Consider the following 21456-nt stretch of genomic DNA (forward strand, 5'->3'; position numbering starts at 1 on the left):
AATGAGAAGGTATGTGACATCTGCAATTAATTCTTTCAGGCCATAGCCTCTAGTTTCCTGCATGAGTTATAGGCATTATAAAGTCCTACAGAGAGAGAATTGTTTTGTATTAGTATGTCAGTAGCATAATACTCAATATTTAGCTTTTTATCTCTGCTTTAGGGTAGTTCAGGTCCTCCTTAATGAAGGTGCAGGTATCCCCACACTTTTCAATTTCTCTATCATGTCAATATATACCATATTCCGGGATTTTATAGTCTAGTTTTTCTATTAGCCAAGTCTCTTGCATGCATATTATAGCAGGCTTTGTTTTCATATCAATATTTTTCTTTAATTCCTGCCCATGCGCTATTAGGCTATGGGCATTCCAGCTGAAAATAGTGACCCCAATTTTTTTAACCTTCAATATTTCCTTCATTGAGGTTGCTAACCTGTAGGTACTTTTCAGTCACTTTGATTATAGTTCTCATTTTCTGTATGTTCCTTATTACTTCAGTCAGAAATACAATGAATTTCTTTGTTTGTATAAATAGTATGTCGTCTCCTTTTACCCTGAAGTCACTCATTACTTCCTTCTCATTAATTTGTTGCTGGCTATTCCCTTTCCCATGACAGGTTCTTTGTTTCCCCTCTTTTTTCTTTCAGATATCTTCTAGCAGCTTCTGCATATGAGATGTTATCAATAATTTTGTGGGTTTTTTTAATTTCTCTAGCTTGCTTTGCCTTGGTACATCCTCCATATGCAGAGCTGTGTTTTCCTCCACAGTTGCAACATTTTGTTCTGTCCCTTCCTCACAATTATCAAATGAATGTTCATCTTCACACTTATTGCACTATAGTTTCCCTTTGCAATTATTTGCTACATGTCCAAATCTTTGGCACCTGTAGCATCTCACAGGAGGAAGATTAAAGGGCTTAGTCCAGAATATCTGATACCAGAGTAACCGTAGGGTAACATCCTTCCCTTAAGAGTGACCAGCACAACTGGTGAGGACTTGCTATCACTGCCTCTTCTGCTAATTAGCCTCTTAGCTGTTATAACCTTACCTTCACCCATTACTCGCTTTATTTCCTCTTCTGACATTTCAGCTAGCACACCATATGCTACCACTCTTGTTTCTGTAAGGAATCTGAGTAGCTGACAGCTTATTTTAATTTTACCTAGCACCTTTGTCTTAAGGAGCTTCCCGACTTTGGTTAGTGGAATGTAAAAACAAAAACAAGTCTCTGCCATCTCCAGCATTTTTTCCTGTTCCACCCTGCAATCTTCAGGGGGCTGATATCTCCTATCGTTATTTCCTTACCTAGGGGTTTTACTGTTATGTAATTTTGCCCATTTCCTTTTCCTGCCTTCCTATTTGCTGGTCCTTTTTCTGGTTCCAGAAAAATCTACCGTTTTCTTTGTTTGCATCCAGTCTTCCTCCATGTTTTCCCTATTTTCATTGTCTAGCCTGGTTTCAGTTTCATTTGTTAGCTCTTCCATCTCACTCCGCCTAGCCAAAGCCTCAGCCAGCTAGCAGCCTGCTGAGTCCAGACTCAGCCACTGCAACCCCCCTATAGCCTCCCAGCCCCTTTCTGCTCTCAGCTTGCTGGTTTTATAGTGCTCGCCCAGCCCTTCCCAGCTGGACTTCCCTCTCAGTTAACCCTGGCCCTCCTTCTCTTAGGTGATGCTGGATGACCTAATTGGCACTTTATCTGGAGATGTGATACGAGGGACCAGAAAACAACCCCACGGTCTGAGCAATCCCTCCCCCAATCAATCTTCCTCCTCCCTGACTGGTGGATGATCATCTTGGCTGTACCAGGAGCAGGGGGAGGAAGATTGCTGTGCCGTGCTGTGCAGAGCCGGGGAGGGAGGTGTGGGCTCAGCCCCAGATAGGAGCATGCCCAGATCAGACAATCTTCAGGGACTTCAGTATTAAAATCTAAGGCGTGTCTTCTGAAAATCCACTGTTTGCAAAGGTTTATAACTTGGCCAAATTTTGACAGATTTTCTTGGAGATAGGAAAAGGCATGTCCTTGACACGGAGGCCACTTTCCAGAATTCAGATCACTGGTCCAAAGCCTGGGAGTGATGGAGCTTTTCAAAGAAGAGGCTGCTAGAATCTTTTAACATGGAAAAAACAAGCTCTTTCCCTCTAGCCTTGTTCTCAAACACAGCTGAACTTTTTCGGCTGAAATTTCCCCCCAAAAATTCAGCCTGCAACAGACACCCAGCATGAAAAAAATTCTGCCCAAATGGTTGGAACGTGGCCAAGTTCTAAACAACTGAAAATAGAATCTTCTAATGGGAAGCATTGGGCAACCTATAATTACAGTAGTTTCCAGAAGCCTCAATCAAACAGGGACCCTATTGTGCTGGGGGCTGTACAAAATTATAAATGAGACAGACTCCAGCCTAAAGAACTAAAAATCTAAGATCACGATCCTCCAAATACTTACATATGTGTTTAACTTGAATCATGTATATAAATATCTGTAGGATTGTGGCCTAAATAAGAGATATCTACTTATTCCATGTTAATGACCACTACTTTTACAAATTAGAAATTCATTGGAGCCCATTGCTATGGTTTTGGACTTCAGACATCATTAAAGACAGTCATTTACAGACCAAAAGATATCATTCCTTCAATGTAAAAATCTTACTGTGGTGAAACCTCCATTTGGGGGGTTGAGATGGGCCAGCTGGTGTAAGTGAGCATAATTGCACTGAAGTCAAATGTGTTACTGTAAACATTTGAGACTGCAGGAGTGGTAATGAGTTAAACATCATCACATGACTATAAATCCAAGTATCTGACAAATGATGAATATCTGACATACATTTCCAATAGATGGCACATTCACCATCACACTGTGTAACAACATCACCTTTGTCTAAGGAGAGTTGAATCTAGCACAGTTCATATTCATTCATATTCTCTGCATAGCACTTGGAGAGAACAGAAACAGCAGTGACTGAGTTAGATTAAGATGAGATTTAGATCAGAGTGTTGCTAGACCAAAAAGTCTCGATTTGTCCTAGAAGCCATATATACACATTCAATAGGTGTGAAAAGATGGAATTCTGCAAAATCTTGAATATAAGGCCTGCAAAGAGATCACTGTGAGGGGAAGAAACAAACCCAATGAAAGGCCTCACATTTCTTTAAGTTTAACTAGTTTGAATTTTCAGCCATGTTACAAAATGAGTTTCTTTCAGACTAAATTATACACAATTTAGCTGTAAAGTAGCAGAGACATACGGGCAGTTCCAGAGTGGCCTAAACCAAGCCTCTGCATTTATGTCCTTAAGCCGGTTTGCATAATTGGTGCACTTACATTGACTATTTAGATATAGTAGTGGCTTACCTTCTCTTTGTGGTAATACATGTGGGGAGAGTCTCAGCTTTCCTTTTCATGGTATGGTGGCTTAGCTCTCTGGCCCAATTCCAAAAACCTCCTTCTCTTTTGGGGCAAACAAAATTCCAGAATCTTTACCCTTTTGTGCAGGGGCTTGCTCTCTACACCCATGGGCTCACAAGCAGCCTTACCACTCAACTTTTCCAAGCCTTTCTGGAGAGCTACAGGTAGCTCCTGCTCTCCCTGAGCCTCTAGTTTTCTAGCCCCAAATACTAGCCCCTCCTCAGAGAACTTTCACCAGCCCTTAGACTATTCCTCTAGGTCTCTTCCCAGGCTCTTTCAACCTTCCTGCCAGCGGCGCTGGAACAATTTTTATAGTGGGGGTGCTGAGAGCCATTGAACCAAACTGTAAACCCTAAATATAATGGAAACCACTTCAAGCCAGTGGGTGCTGCAGCACCCTCCATGCCCCTTGTTCCAGCACCGATGCTTCCTGCTAAGCTTTTTTGCCCAGAAACATTCAACAAGTCATGTTCCCTTCTTATTGAGACCCGCACAATAAATCTAGTCTCTTCCCTAATCTTCCCTTTATAGCAGAACGGGAGAACTTTCATAACCCTGCCCCCTTTCCCAGCACACACTGGTGTCCAGCCTACAGCACCCAGGGTCCCTCTTACTACATGTCCCAGGATACATTGCTCTTGGGCTCAGTTGGAAACCTTCAACCAGCTTTCCCACTAATAATCTTCCTACCCAGCTCACACACACACATTTAAATTTTTGCTATGCTAAACCTTGAGCATCTGAAATTCCATTTCCAAAAATTTGGACACACAGCTCTGGGAGTACAGACTTCGAAACCACTTCTGAAAAATTGGTCCACAATGATAAAGGCTCCAAACATCATCAGCTCCCTGAGCAGTGAAGCTGAAATATACTAGGGGCCAGATTTTCTGCAAGGTCTACGTCAACATAAGTCTACCAGCTGAACATCTGGCCCTACATGCCGACTGGTGTCAGATTATTTTCCTCTCAAAATTAATAAGGTCTGATTCTCCACTGTCTTGCACCTTGTTTAATCATTTATACCTGAGCAAAATGAAAACAAAATTGGTATAAAATAGTTGTAAATCAGAAATCTCAAATCATACCAGTTGTAATGTTTTAACTTACTTTGCACAGGTATGAATGACTAGATAGAGTGCAAGGCAATGGAGATGAATGCCCACTCTGTCCCTGCATTACTGATTTGGGGGATAAATGGAATAAGGTAGACTCCTGTCCACAATGAACCTGTGATCCCAGCATCCATTGCCTGCTTGTTAAATTTTCAAACAAGCATCTTTGTGCTTTCTCCCTCACTTCCCCTCATGCTTGGGAAGAAATCCCTGTAAACATCTCTGAAGTCACTTCATTGTTCACCTTCACATCCTTTCTCTAAAATTCTTCTTTGTTCTGCTGGCTACAATAAACTTGACAATGGCTAGGCAGTTGGTATGGTGGACCGCTACCTATCCCGCTGACCAATATTGTCTCACTGTTTCCTCATACTACCCATCTGTCTATACCCATCTATTATCTCTTGTCTTGTACTTAGATTGTACAAGCCCTTTGGCTCAGGGACCATCTTTTGGTTCTTTGTTTGTATAGCATCTAACAAAATGGATCCCTGGTACATGGTCTCCTAAGCACTATGATACAAATTAATACTAAAAAATAGAAAGGAGAAGTGCATAATACTTAACGAGGTACTCCACAGATACGAGCAGTGGTACTTGGCAGTTAGCCTTGATGGCTATGGAATCTAGAAGATTCATGGAACTGTGGTGGTGAAGCTGTGATAGAGGCTAATTTCTCCTGGATAATATATCTCTTCTAGTTTAGGTGCCGTTATGAAAGATTTGGGATAGAATAAATTGAATACTCTGAAGCATGAGAATATAATTGAACTGCTTTCTTAACAGCAGCAAGCAGTTGTTTGGCAAAATCCCCAGCTCTTATAGAAGAGAACATGTTAACATGTTTGTACTGGTCTGCTAAGGTTAAATGGAAACATCTGTTTGGCAGCTCTTTACAGCACTGGAATTTGAAATAAAAATAGAGAAATGAACTTATGATTCATGATTTCCTTTTTCTTAAAAAGAATAAAAAATTAATAGGTGACTACATATATTAATGCATCCTTTATTATGTACAAGTATTAAGAGCTAAGTAGACATGTTTTCTGAGGAAAAATGAAAGTTTGGACTTCCATCATTATTCCTTTATAGTAGTTGAACCAAAATAATAAATTAGGGTTGTTCTCAAAACCACTATTAGACTTCTGTGGCTGAGAATCATGATCCGTATCTTCCACAGTCTTGTGCAGGCTATTACATTGTGATTTTTGTACTGTACCAAGTGTCTAAAAACCCAGCAATGGTTTAGAGCCAATACATGCATATCCTTGGTGTTCTGGACATGTGGTCTTTCAAAAGAGTTATCCAAGAAATGTAGATTTTTTTTCTGTATCGGTCAACAAACTGTAAGTCCAAATACTGAAAGAAGAACAATGTTTTAGACATAGTAATGTACAGAATTATTACTAAGAGTACATTCACTTCAGTGCACCTCACTTAAAGATGTCAATCTAAATAGGAACTTCTAAAGATAAATCCTTCCCTTCTCCATCCTCCCTTTTATCCCAAGTTACCAGCTCTTGTTCTGTTTTATCACTGAAAACCATAGCTCAGATCTGTCACTGTGTAAAGTACAACAAAACTCCTTCCTGTATGGCCCTAGTCGATCAATTCTGTTTTAGCTGTAACTTTCCCAAACTTTAGCTTTCACTATAACCTCTTTGTGATACCCCAGCTTTGGCTATTGCAAGGCTCTCCTTTACCATAAATCGTATCTAGTGTAGCATGATTCATTTTGAATTTCATCTTTGACAGTGCTCATCTGTTTCTGTCAGTGATCTTTTTCCCAATTTACATAATATTTTCTATTGCTTATGAGAGTTTTATTTATTTATAGAAAGTTTCCACTCTTCATATGATACCTCTCAACCTTAAAACATGCCATTGTGTGACAGAAGAAACTGAAATAGGACAGGTTTCAGAGTAACAGCCGTGTTAGTCTGTATTCGCAAAAAGAAAAGGAGTACTTGTGGCACCTTAGAGACTAACCAATTTATCTGAGCATGAGCTTTCGTGAGCTACAGCTCACTTCATCGGATGAAGCTGTAGCTCACGAAAGCTTATGCTCAAATAAATTGGTTAGTCTCTAAGGTGCCACAAGTCCTCCTTTTCTTTTTGAAATATGACAAGTGACCAGAGAGGGGAACAGCTGTGCTTTGTTGCTTATCATGCTATGTTTGACAGTTTACAATATTTTAAAATTCTAGGAATCTTTTCTAAATGTGTTAATTAAATAAGCCAGGTTAGACAGAAAATTGGAAAAACAGAAACTCACTCTTGCAAGGACCCTCCTTAGCCCAAGGCTCAGCAACAGGATTTGAACCTTCAGATTCTCAGCACACACTTCTACCACTTGAGTTAAAGATTAACTGTTATGCTATATATGGCCCAGCCAATACAAGGGGAATTAACACACTTTGCAGCAGGAGTGCTGGAACAATTTTGATAGTGGGGATGCTGAGAGCCATTGAACCAGACTACAAACTCTGTATATAATGGAAATCACTTCAAGCCCGGGGGTGCAGCAGCACCCCGAGCACCCCTAGTTCCAGCACCTATGCATTGCAGGTACTTTGCGCAGCTGCTAGACAGCAGTAGAATGTTGGAGGATCACGATCCATCTCTGTCCATGAACAGGACTTGTGGTCTAGTAGTTACAGCCAGGATGGCTAAGTATATTGAATTGCCATTTATTCTGAAAGGAGGTGTGGCTGAATGAAGGAAACTTAGGTTCTTTCTTCAGTTCTGCAAGAAGTGATCTAGTGCAAACTCAATAAATTTACTTGCGAAATGCCAGTGAGGAAGGAGGAAGAGAATTATATTCCTAGCGTGTGGTATTACTCATTAGTAAGGCTTTTGAAATGCACAGAAATATAAGCAGTAGAAGATGTGAGCTAAAAACTCATGGTCTCCTGATTCAGTGCATTTTCCCCCTGAATCAAAGGAGACTGTGCAGAAATTTCTCTTTCTTTCTCTTCCCCACAAAACATTGTCTGGTTCTGGAGTACTGTTGAACCTGAAGGCTGATTTACCCGAAAAAAAAAAAAAATCAAGACCATACCACATAATCCAAGATAAGTTGAGGCTGGCATGTCGTCTTCTCAGTATTGCCAGAACAACATGAGTCAAGTGCTTCTCAGTGCTAGAACATCATGAGTCAAGCCCCAAATACTCATGAGATTAATAAAACAATCATGAGGTTTTTTTAAAATAATAATCCTTTTTGTTGGCCTCCTGGTTTCTGAGACTTTAGGGTGCACCCACTTCACATTTTCAAGGTCTTCTCTGCAACCACTGTGTCTAGGAACATACTTTAAAAGAAATGAAACCCGAGGTTCTCCTGGAATCTCTCAATTCCAGAAGAGGCGGTAAAAATCAAACCACCCCCACCCCCACACACAAGTATTGTGAGACTTGCAATAAAATCACAAGAGTTGGCAACACCGTGATCTATTGTCCCCAATAGTTTCTTCATATAATATATGTTTGTCAGTATATCTTGTGTGTTAGTGTTATTTACAGTCCAGTTGCTGATACAATGCTTGATTTTTTATTTGTATTCAGGGTAACACAGGACTAACTGGAGCACGTGGGCTACCTGGACCAAAAGGAGATGGCTATCCAGGTGCACCAGTATGTGTTGTTCTATGTCATTTCTTAAAGGCAATTAGATACTGTACTTGGTGTCCCAAGTAACAGGAATAATTTCATGTATAACAATAGTTATGTGGGTATTAGTTACGGGAGTTTGCTGCTTTGAAGTGTCTAGACCCAGTTAGGTTTCTCTCTCATTTGAAGTAACAGGAACATTTTGTTTACATTTTGGAGGCCTCTAACTTCTCAACTTCCTTGTTTATTTAAATAAACAATCAATCAGCCCCTTTCCCGTCCTAAATTCAGGCATAACCCTGCAAATAATTACCCCTGGGCATAATGTTTTGGGTTTTTTAGTGACACTACTCCTGCTAGAAAGCAAGTGATCCCAACTCCTCCTGCCTCATGACTTCCCTGCTCACACTCTTTCACCAACCCCGACCTTTCCCCTCTCATATTCATCTGGTGTCTTTCCCCTCACAGTTCAAAGATGCTATAGCTTCCCATATCCAAAAACCCACTCTTGACCCCCCCCCCCACATCTCCAGTTACCTCACTCCATCTCCCTTCTCCTGGTCACCACATCATCTATAACCATTCCTTCAAGTTCCTCTCCTTCACCTCCATCCTGGATCCCCCGTATGCCACTGAAACTGCTGTCACCAACATCTCTAACAAACTTGGCTTGTAGGGTTGCCAGTTTTGGTTGGACATATTCCTGGAGATTTCATCACATAACATACTCTTTAATTAAAGATTAATCTTTAATTCCTGGAGATTCCAGGCCAGTCCTGGAGGGTTGGCAACCCTATCAGCTTGGCCAAATCTAAGGACCTGTAGCCCATCCTCCTGGATTTCTCAGGTGCTTTTGACACTGAGAGTCATATCCTTGCCCTTCTTTGGATTTTTTGACTGTTCCTTCAGTGTCCTTCTTGGTATTTAAGGGAAACCACTCTTCAGTACATGTAAATACTGTTAAGATTCTGACAAAAATATCCAATAGCAAAAATGTAGAAATTCAAAGCTAGGGATGAAACTCCATTCTTTCTCATGGTTTGGGAAACTACTCACTATTTCTCTGGTGTTGTGCTAGGGACCTCCAGGACTGCCAGGCTCTCCAGGACCAAGAGGCCCAAAAGGCACAGGAGATCCTGGACAAAAGGTAGCAGTGCTATAGTAATGCATACTATTAAAATAGCAGACATCTCCAAAGTATGAGTCCAGCTAACCTGAGATGCATGCCACATATGATGAAATGGTGCAGTCCCCTCTCATGCCTTGTCTCACTGTCAGGTGTTGATTGTAACATCTCTGACAGAGTGAAAGCTCTTCCTTGTTTTATATACCCACAACCCCACAGAGTTGTGTCACAAATCTACAGAATGTCTCATTTGAGTCCTGGAGTTTGCATTTAGAATGCAGAGAGAGCTGCAGAATCTCATGCAGGCAGAGAGCTGCCTAGCAACTATGTCTCTGCGGAGATTCACATGTGTTGCCTGTTCTTGAAAATACACAAAATATCTTGTACTGATGATAAGTGTACTTATGTTTTCTGACAGGAATATGCAAATATTTGAAGAGTAGGAATGAAACTCCCATATTTTCGGAAACCACGTGCTTTTGGGGGACAACAACATTTGTTTCCCTCCCTTCCCATCAACTTTCTCCCTCCTGCCTTCTATTTTCTATTTGAAATGTACAAATCATTAAATACTGCCCTGTGGGATAGTGTAAAGCAGTTTCTCTTCATTCTCTTTCCTCCAGGTTTGTTTTAAAATGTAGCAATTGCAATGCAACTCTGTGGTGCAGCTGTCAGACTGCCTAGAACATTAAAATACTTTAGGTGGCATTGCAAATATTATGAAAACAATGTGGAAGCATTTCAACTCTACATTTCTAATCACATTTGTCACCTTTAGTTTCCCCCAGGTGCAATGCCTCTCAGCCACTAAGAGTCTTCGGAGTACTTTCCTAATACGTCACTAGTCCACTTATTTTCAGTGTTACAAATTTTTTAAAATCTCATTAATTCTATATTAACTACTCTTTCCTGGGAGTCATAGAAATGGGAGCACATGGTTTCCCTTCATTTCTAGGTTTGCCTAGGAGAAAAGAGAGCCAACTCATATTTTTAGGACAGCCTTTTATCTTAAGTTTTCCCAAATCTTTTACATTTTCACAACTTTGAATCTCATGACATGTGGCTACTATATATTTAGCCTATCAGGCTACAACAACATTCTGGGGATTGTCTTTCAGCTGCAGGTGACCCATTAAAATCTGGCCCAGATGGGTAGAAACCAAAAATCATCAACTGGAAACAGTTTGATACTTTTTCATAAAGAACTCAATCACCACTGACTCCAACTAGCAATCACGTCCTAATGGCCAAGGACTGAAGAGGAGATGTAACCATCCCCTCTCATTCCAGGCAGAACTGAAGCACATTTGCAGTATGTAGGAAGCTTGTATGTAGTATCTTCTCTGTGCATGACAGCCTGCAATGCTGTCAGCTTGGCATGTTTCATTAACAGTAAACTCATATTTTAAAAAATAAACCACCTGATATTAAACTGTATTCCATTGTGAGTGCAAGATAAATGTAATTCTTTGGACAGACACAGACATTAAGGAGATTATTTTAATTCTTTTGAACAGCAATGAGATATTGAACATTGTTCAGATTTACTAAATCAATGGTAAAATGCATCAAAAGCACAATGTCTAATTGTAACTAGTTAAAGTAAGATATGGTCATGTAATATTTTATTATGCCAGAAAGTAACATACTGGAACAGCTAATAAAAGATTCTGTTATGTCAGCCATGCATTATTTATTCCATTTATGTATAGTCAAGAGTCTTGTAATCATTTGACTTACACTGCATCAAATCAGGCCTGCAAGCAACTTTCCTCTTGTGAGGAGTCCCATTAAAGCCACTAGGACTATTCACATGAGGAAAGTTAAGCACACGCTGTTACGCTGGAGTGGATCATGACCGTGAGTGCCTGCCTCTGGCCAGACTGTCAAAAGCAGGGAAGACTCCCCAAGTTGGTGGTATGTTCTATAATTAGATACCACCAAGCCAGTACCAAATGTGAACTCCTGGATTACTATAAGATTACTATTACTATAACTACACTAAGGAGTCACATACAGTCCTCTTAGACTCCCCAGTCTATCTTGCCACCCAAACAAACCGCATTTAATGATAAATAGTCACTTATACCAAAAAAAAAATCAAATATTCCTGGTTACTACCAGTCCCAAGAGACCAGTCACTCACCCGAGTCGAATTGCACTTAGATCTTACAAAGATAACACTGGTGGACAATACTATAGTAAACTAACTATAGGTTTACTAGCTAAGAAAAAGACATGAAAGCTATTGAGAGGTTAAAGCAGGTAAAAATATGTAGACTGTGATGCACCTGTACATAATTCCAAACGGTAGCAGAGATGCAGTAATTTGCCAGTTTCCCAAAATTCTCTCAGGGTTACCCAGAATAACTCTGGGGATCTCAGTCTTCTTGTTCAGTTATTCTGCCCCGTTAGAACCCAAACAGCCCAGAGATGCAGGATCTTTCTCTGAATCCACACTTAGAACTTCTTCTCACAGAAAACAAGCTGACAGGATCACCACCCATGTGGGTTCTTTCTTTGACTGGTGGAGAGAGAAGAGCATGCTTAGAGTCTTTGATCTCTGATCACCACACGCAGTGACCACTTGCCTGCATGAATTAGTACTTTCCTGTTAAAGTTCTTTATTTGCATTACACAAGGCTTCTTTCTTGTTTGATAGGTTATTTAGTTACCAGGTCTATACAATGTAAATGTTTGCCATTATATTATAACAAGATACAGATAAGTGAAAACAATGCATGTAACGTAATTAGTTGTCATGACGTTTAAACACCAAATATATTCTTATACAATTAACAATCACATTGATCTGTACTAACACAGAAATGAATTGGCCTTGGGCTTTGGCCTGAGCTTGCACTTGCCAGCATCACACATGTGTAAATAGTTGCAGGATTGGGGCCTAGAACAGTTCAGAAATTAGAACTAATTCATAGATTTCCACCTAATGCATAGAGATTCTGCAATGTTCACTGAAGGGCATATCTATTTTTGCACATAGTCACTTATGCCAGGTCATGTCACTTTATCAAAATGTGTGATAAATGGAAAATGTTCTGTGCTAAATTTAAGTGTGACTTTAAACCTGTCAAAACTAAGTATTAAGATATAATCCATATTTTAACAAAGCAAGTGTTATTAATTGGAAATCTCCATAGAATGCTATTAAATACATATGGGCCTGTGTGAATTAGGTGACAAAAGAATTTGGCGAAGGCAAGTAAATCAGCAACATTCCTCATACATTTATTGGAAACTTCAGGTGGGATTAGAATCATCATGTAAATTAGATACACCTTCCACATTTTTGTAGACTTATTCCATGTTTTTATATGAAACATTAGAATTGTGTAGTTTGGTTCTGAGAATTACACTGATAAAAATGAGTTGCAATAAAGGCTGTCTTTTCAAATTATTAAAAGACCTGGATCTCATACAATACAATCAGAGCCATACGGTGTAGAGGGTTACAGATAAAAGCTTGGAATCTGAGATAAGATCTCTTCAGGCAGGCTTCCACTGAAGTCACAGAGGCTGCTTATGAAGTTCAAGGGTCCACCTATGCTATCTGATTGTGGCCAAAATCTGTAATGGAATTGAGTAGGAATGGGATACAGAATGTAGGAGCCTTGGTCCAAGCAAGCTGTATAGCAAAGAACCTTAAAGGAGTAGCTCTCTTTGCATTTCAAGCAATTAATTTAGGGCCAAATCATGGTCACATCAAAGTCAGTAGCAAAACTTTCACCAAGTTCCACAGGAGTATTATCGGTCCTTAACATATCACAGTGTAACACCGACAGACCCCGGTCGTCGGTGGGAGGGATGGAATCTGGGGCCTCTGGAGCTCAGTGCATGAGGCTCTACTGCATGAGCTAAAAGCCAACTGGCCCTTAGTCAGGCTCTAGAGCAGACTCATTAATCTCTAAGTGGTCTCAGTTCCACTAGAGGGGACAGAACACCACACTCAGGAGGTGTGTGGGTTACAACAGCATGATACTATATGTCCGAACTAGAAATTCAAAAATATGTTTATCTATATGGCCTGGATTAAAAATTTAGAGTTAAGGATATTTTACTAAAAATTTAACTTGTTTACATTAATTTTTTTAAAAATTGCTTCTGTTTTATGATCCAGCTAGATGGATGTATACCTTAAGCCAATCAGAATGAAATATTTAATTAAACTAAGGTTTGTTTCCTAATCAAATGTTGACTCTCGGCAAAGAGAATGGCTGTAAGTGTTGCAATGTGGGACCACTGCACCACAAAGGGGTAATATTCTGAGAATACATCTGTAACTTTGGTGCAGTGCATCTATAATAAACTTGACTGGAGAGCAGATAGTCAAAAAAAAAAAGGAAGAAAAAAGGATCTGATCTTTTTTCTCTCCTCTGTAGGTATACAGGTGTAGGAATTCTTGTCTTTTCCCACTCTATAACCTACCTAAAGCTATCTGAAATGCCAGAATTCCCCCAGATGAGCTCAGAAACTGGAGACTTGGTAACAATTTTTATAAACAGTCAGATTTGAAATAAAACTTTGGCATAATGGACCTCCCACTCCATCCCCCCACAAAAAAATGAGTACAAACAGTACACGAATCTCTACAATTAAAAAAAGCACACTTGCTTAACAAAAGAGACTCAGTCATAAATTTACATGCTAGTCAATCTGAAATTCCACTGAGTACCATTATATAAGAATGTTCCATACATCTGAATTGCAGCTCTGTTCTCCCTGCTTTCAAAGATGGTTCACATATGTGCACACTACAGAATAGAAATTTTGTATAACAGAGGCCTGATTCATATGAAAACAAAGTTGAAACATGTGGAATGCATTCAGCATAGACAGCACCAAATTTTCTATAGCATAGACAGCAAGAGCATGGGAAGCTGGTACTTAATCACAAATGGATTTAAATGCACTACTGTCAACTGAAGGAATGGTTAAAGAAATTCATATCTTAGAAAACACAACATTAGAAAAAGGCAAACCACCGCTCTCGCTAAATAACAGAGGAAATGCCAAAACCACCAGTACACTCCCTAGTGTATGAATGGTGAAGCCAGAAGTAGTTGCAGGAAGAATATCATCCAGAACTTGGGCCCTGTGTCTCAGAAATAAATCCAGAAAAGGGGAGACAGAATGTTTCCTCTCCTGTGCACTCTGCTTATTTCATTTTCATGACAATACTATTTAATCCACACAACCTCCTTCCTCAACCGGAACTTTGTTTTAAAACAAACAAACACAGGTAAAGTTGTTAAGTGATGTTTTACAACATATTACATATCTTACAATCATTTACAAAACCCAGAGAATCTTACCTGCTGCTCACATAGAAAACAAATGCACTCCACTTATCAAATGTAAGGAATGGCTTTACAACTCAAACTGGTTCTAGGAAAGATGTTTATTTTTAAAAGGGGTGGGGGAGAAATTTATACACATCATTGTATTACAGCAGGGGTGGGCAAACTACGGCCCTACCCATAGTAAGGGGTAGTTCAGAACCACAAGGTCCTCCAGAACTTCCAGGAGCTCAGAGGCTGTATGTCTGCTCCTACACCCCTTTGTGGGATGCAGCTTACTCCCCGACACCTCAGAGTTACCGGAGGGGGATAGATGCATTGAAAACTTAATTGGCTTGTTTGTCAAATAATCATTTCTTCGGAGTTGAAAAAATGAATTAAAGACATATCTAATAGTGAACAGAGAACTAAAGCTGTTCCAAATTCTAAATGTGAAAACCAGTGAGTGAGTCTTTCCACTGACTTCAACTTGGATCAGGCCCTTAAAGAAAATTGAGGTTCTGTCAGAAAAATGCAAAAAAGCAAGAGAACACCAACAGGATCGTCTGACACCACCTGGAGGGTATGCTGTGCATTAAGAAATCGTAGGGGATATAGAACTGATTTTTTACCATATGTTCAGTAGCAAATGTAAACTATACTGTTGCATATCACATTCACCTGTGATGCTTTTTCTCTGGAGCAGTGGTTCCCAAACTTGTTCCGCTGCTTGTGCAGGGAAAGCCCCTGCCAGGCCGGACCGGTTTGTTTACCTGCTGCATCCACAGGTTCGGCCAGTCGCAGCTCCCAGTGGCCGCAGTTCATTGCCCCAGGCCAATGGGAGCTGATGGAAGTGGCGGTCAGTACGTCCCTCGGCCTGCGCCGCTTCCAGCAGCTCCCATTGGCCTGGAGCAGCGAACTGCGGCCACTGGGAGCCGTAATCGGCCGAACCTGCAGATGCAGCAGGTAAACAAACCAGCCCAGCCCAGCAGGGGCTTTGCCTGCACAAGTGGCGGAACAAGTTTGGGAACCACTGCTCTGGAGGGATTGTGGTCATTGTATCTGTTTATATGTTGGGTCATCTTTACCTGTACATTTCCTTCTTTATATCATTTAAAGCAGACAAAGCCCATCCTTACCCTCCCCACCCCCCCGCAATGAGACTTTAAAGTTTTTCAGTGGAAAATTGGTAGTGTTCATTGTAGAGCTAATCATATTCATGTTAAAAACTGCATGAGGGATTGTGGTGTGCTCAAAGTTATGGCATATATCCCCTACCCACCCAATTGCTTCCAGGGGTTACATATATTCTGCAGCTCACAGTAGCCCAGAATCCCCCATAGCACTGTACATTAAAAGGACTCCCCTGTCACCGCCCTCTTTCCTCCCAGATGGCACTTCTGCCAAGATTTGGGTGGGGCCTTCCACATGGCAGCCTGTGGCCTGCACTAGAAAAATTTTCTTGCAGCCAGCTAAGGGATTTTTGTGGTCTACAGGGGGTAGAACAAAGAGGGGTGGGGAGAGAGGAGTGTGCGTGCAGATAGTCTATCCTATAATAACAGGTTTCAGAGTAGCAGCCGTGTTAGTCTGTATTCGCAAAAAGAAAAGGAGTACTTGTGGCACCTTAGAGACTAACAAATTTATTTGAGCATAACCTTTCATGAGCTACAGCTCACTTCATCGATGAAGTGAGCTGTAGCTCACGAAAGCTTATGCTCAAATAAATTTGTTAGTCTCTAAGATGCCACAAGTACTCCTTTTCTTTTTATCCTGTAATAATGTATGGTACCTATTTGGGAACACATGCATAGCGCACTTTTAGTTATGCCACTCACGGGTGATGTGATGAACTTGAACTCAAATTCAGGCCAATAAGACCATCACATCACTTGCACTGAGATTTCAAACATCCCAAAGTCCTTCAGATCTGGGCTTTTGGTTCAGGCCCATTTTAACATTTACAAGCACACGTATGTATCTCTGGCACTTGTTAAGGATACACAAAACACTACCAGGAAACAGGAGATGGAGTATCATGGTTATAGAAAGACAATCCATAATGAAGTAGTTTCCTACTAAAGATTGGATCTGGGGTATTTCAAATAGAACCAGTTGTTGAATTTTGAAGAGAGGAGTTTAATTATGGAAAATCACCAAGGAGACAAAATAAAGCTAGAGAATGAAAACACTATAAATGTGTTTTCCTCCTGTTTTAGCCAACTTGATGTCACACCCCCTTCCACCCATCTACTGATGACGATATGTGGATTTGCAAGCCTCCACTGTGAATCAGTGTAACATTGTCTTCTGGTTATCCTAATTCAGGTGCTCCCTCTACAGGCCATGTCAACATTTTTTTTTAAGCAAGTACATGTCAACTGAAATGTTCTAACTGGTACCCTATTAACTGAATTTTGCCTGTTAAAGCCATAGGGCTATCACAGGTTTTTAGTTGCCCTAAAAATACACTAGCTTTTCCAGTCTCTGATGTTTAATACATAGAATGATTAGTAGCTTAGCAACACACTGTCTTTTGTTCTCTTGCTTGTGTATGCAAAAACAAATAAGTGCATTCAGGTTATAAGTTCTAAAAGAAAGTTTCTTACTAAACTTGGTTCATAATTTTCTGCTTCAGTTATTCACTCCATATGTGCACTCCTTATGAACAAAACCTATTCTTTTTTCAAACCAGCATGCATTTTTCAGTGATGATCTGCTCATCTTATAGCTATTTTGTCATTTTTACAATGATGTCTCATGCTGAAAAGACAGCTAAAATAACACTCAGAATTCCTAAATGCTAAACAAAAACTTGCAAACTCCTACCTTTCCTTCTCTTCTGTGAAGCTATTAAGAATTACAAAGCAATATCCTTGCTCTCAGAACAAATGCATCTTTGCAATTAAGAAACAGACCAATGAAGAACATGTACGATATCCACCAGTAAAAGGACTCCTTGCCAAAAGAAAAGAGGGTATGCATAATTCACCTTTAACAAGTTCAGCAATACTGTTAAAATAAATGGATGGTTTAATCTTCTATCTGAATGAAAACTGCTGATAAATGAATTTATTTCTCACAAAAAGTGTTGATTTGACAGCCCTGACACCGAAGTCCTTTAATTTCAGAATAGGTACATCACAGACAGTATAACAGTATAAATGTCTACAGCAATCCACCAGCGTGATTCAAGTCTGTCCTGCAGAGTTCCCCAGTAGGAGGTAAAAAGTGATAGACAAAGCAGCAAATAAGTACCAGCTGTAATGGTGGTTTTGGTGGTGTGGACCTTTGTCAGTTAGGAACTGAACTCAGACCAAGAAATTTTAGTTAAGATATTGAACTGCTGTCACATGATCTGTGTTTTGGCATATATAGCTTCTGACTCAAATCCCTCGTAATTTTTATGTACAATTATTCCCATTTTGGTTTTTTATTTTAAATAGAATTGTTAAGCATACACTTAGATTTATGTATGTTTTAAGATATCATATAAGCATGATTGACTGTCTCATCCTGGATTTTATCAGGAATGTATAATAAATACAATAAAATAATAAAATTCTAAATGAAAGAATGGTCACTACCTCAAGTATATCAGTTCATAAGTTAAGTTACTAGATGATAACTGATTTATGTGTCTCTTTCAGGGAGAACTTGGAGCAAGAGGACTGCCAGGACCTTCTGGGCCTAGGGGAATAGGAATATCTGGTCCAAAGGTTTGTCAGAGTCCATTTTGTAGATTTGTGATCTTTATGAATGCCTGAGACCTGACACTGATCTCATCTACACTAGCGTAACTTCTTTGACTACTGGACTTGCACTGGTATGACTGAGATCACAATCCTGCCCAAAAGATAAAGGCCCGGATCCTGTACTTATTTATGCTTGTGATGAATCCCATTGAGTTCAATGGGACTACTCATATGATTAAAGTTAAACACATATGCAAGTGTTTGTGAGATTGGGCCCTAAAATTGAATAGATAATCAAACCAATAAAGCTCCTAATTAAATTTAGTAACACAGACTGTGTTTGCTTCTGTTTATTTCAGTGCTGTTTCTTTTTAGGAGTTTCCTTTGAGGTGTTTTTTTTAAAGTATATATATATATATATACACACCTGCAATTCTTGCCCAATTAAATCTAAACCCAAGTCACCACATTAATGAATAAAAGATATTACCTCTCCTACTTTCTCTCTCTAATATCCTGGGACCAACATAGCTACAACGACATGGCAAACTATATTTAAAAATAGTAATATATGGATTGAGAACAAAAATTGCCAGCAAAAACTAGTGTCAGAAAATATACTACTTACATTAAACTTAATAGGGAGTAACAGAATGAAAAAAATTGTTTTAAATGGAGAGAGGAAAATCATTTTATCTTAAGAATTTTGTGGCCCTGATTGAAGCATGTTCTACCCAGTTCTCAAAATAGTCTTTTCACCGACATGCTATACTTTATACAAACTCAACCTAAAAATAAATCTGTGTACAACTCTTGCCACAAACCACAGCAACTACTTTTCAGTGGCCGTTAACAGCTGGAAGATTCATGAGCTAAACAGCTGCATGTAAAGATTCTTAAGACATGTGAGTTATGCAGCACTTCTGAATAGTATCTGCAGAACACTGGCCCTTCACACAACATTGGCGATATGCCATTTACTGCATGGGAGAAACAACAAAATAGTAAGATAGATTAAGACAATTTAGTGCTGCACTCTTTCTTAATCACCATTTCTTATCTGTGTTCAATTAATAGCTTTAATTTCAAAGCTACAAGATTTTACTCTTAACATATCAAATTGTTAGCTAACATAGTCTTTGAAAACACAGCACGTGATGCCCACGGTCTAGAGCCCTTTGTAAGGGGTAGTTCAGAGCCACAGGGGCCTCCAGAACTTCCAGGAGCTCAGAGGCTGTATGTCTGCTCCTACACCCCTTTGTGGGATGCAGCTTACAGAGTTATAGCCTTGCATCATCCTTGAGGTATTGAGAGACCCCAGGGAAGTAGGGAGAGAACAGCCCCTGTATTTCCTAAAGCACAAGGGCTGCAGTTCTTCCTGGACCTTACATCTTTCTCTCCCATTGTGTAAGGACCAGGCAGAATGTGACTCTGAATCAGCATGCCCAGGCCCCACCAGATGTGTCACAATAGTGACTTTTGGCATACCTGGAGATGTGGCACACAACAGGTTAATGTGCACGAAACGTGCTAAATCAATGCCGCTGCATCGATCGCAGCAGTGCCAATTTAGCATGCTAGTGTAGCAAGCCCTTACAGTTTTAAAATGCTTCTACTCTTATCTTTGCTTGTGGTAAAAGTGTGTTGATTAAGAGTAATGTCAGTAACTGAGAGTCCTCAAACTAATTCTTCTCTCTTTGCTGCACAATTCTTAACAGGGAGCTGTGGGACAGAAGGGTTTGCCAGGTCCACCTGGCCCTCAAGGGGATAGCATACAAGGAAGCAAGGTAACCAAGTTTAACATGATGTATAGCCAAGAGTTCTCTATTTAAAATAGTCTTTTGCAGAGATTCTTTGGCGTTTTTTTGTTGTGTGTAAATTCAGTGTAGAGGGCAGTTTTAATGTAGCCAGTTGAATTAATCTCGGTGAATATTAGTTGTGAATTTAACCTCTAAACTGATGGGTTGTTTATGAATTATTTACTTCAACTATTCACCTTTTGTTATTTGTGGTGTGTGATCGGTCACCTAAATTAATCTGAATTATGTCTGCTGTCTGATTGATACTTTTTAACCACGAAAGGTAAGTCTCAGTTCTACAAGATGCTGGTTATTATTTGGATTTTTACTAGTCTATAATAAGAGGGTGTCCACAGGCCCACTCTGGGTCCCCCCGACCAGGGACAGCCCTGGCCCTGGGGCCCAAAATTTCTGTCAGCAGGTCTGGGTGTCCATTCATTGCTCTGAGCACTCTTTACCATATTTTAAAAATACATTAACAGATCTGTCATTTACCCCCAGATTAAATCAAATAACACAGAGGCAACATAAATATAACAGAAGTTAACCAGCCTCCTGCACAATCCCTCTCCCCAGCCCCAGTATCAAGCCCCAGCCATCACTTATGAGTGAGGGAACAAAGTGAACCTTGTCGTGCACTCTGAGGGTTAACAAACTGGCTGTTATGAACAAAGGTACAGAAGCGAGTTCTTAATGTCCAGGGCCTTAATGGAGAGCACCCCAAGTGCCAACCTTATCTTCTAAATCAATGGGAATACATACACGCTTACGTGTCTACTTAAATGCTTTGCTGTTTCAAGAATAGCATGTTCAGCATCTTGCAGGATTAAGCCCCTAGTGATGAGGTGCACTGGCATAGCTGTGTTGAGAAATGTGCCTTCTGTACCCAGTTGGCAATGCTATCAGTCCTTGCAGTGTAAGTGGTTCCAGAATGTAGTATGTGGAATGTATTTGACTAAACCTTGTCGTTACAGTGGGTTTACCACTGTAGCAAGGAGGAAAAGCCAAACTAAGTGGAAATGTTTCAATGGTTGAAATGTATCTAAAATGCAGGAAAAATAATCTGCAGAATATACAGTATTTATGCAAATCCACATTTTTTCAGTTATAGGAGGAAGTATCTGTCCCCTCCTTTGATAGCTAAAAGGTAGCCAAAAAATTCTCTAGAGCAGGAGTGGCCAACCTGAGCCTGAGAAGGAGCCAGAATTTACCAATGTACCTTGCCAAAGAGCCACAGTAATACATCAGCAGCCCCCCATCAGCTCCCCCACCCCCAGCACCTCCTGCTTACCAGATCACCCTCCCCCCGTCCCTGCACCTCCCAATTGTTGTTTTGTGGCATGCAGGAAGCTCGGGGGCGGGGGAAGGGGGAGAAGCGAGGGCATGGCAGGGAGGGGGCGGGAAGGGGTG

General features: G+C 40.2%; 1 protein-coding gene across 2 annotated transcripts in view; it reads left to right on the forward strand.

Moving 5' to 3' along the window:
• COL28A1 (collagen type XXVIII alpha 1 chain) overlaps positions 1-21456 on the forward strand; it is a 117295-nt gene that overhangs the window by 74984 nt on the left and 20855 nt on the right. For both annotated transcript variants that reach the window (XM_043541156.1, XM_007063101.4), the window contains exons 24-27: positions 8088-8156; positions 9211-9279; positions 18203-18271; positions 19966-20034. In XM_043541156.1, the coding sequence (XP_043397091.1) occupies positions 8088-8156; positions 9211-9279; positions 18203-18271; positions 19966-20034 (276 nt within the window). The remainder of the gene's footprint in view (positions 1-8087; positions 8157-9210; positions 9280-18202; positions 18272-19965; positions 20035-21456) is intronic.

This window comes from Chelonia mydas, chromosome 2 (assembly GCF_015237465.2).
Source record: "Chelonia mydas isolate rCheMyd1 chromosome 2, rCheMyd1.pri.v2, whole genome shotgun sequence".
Classification (NCBI taxonomy): Eukaryota; Metazoa; Chordata; order Testudines; family Cheloniidae; genus Chelonia; species Chelonia mydas.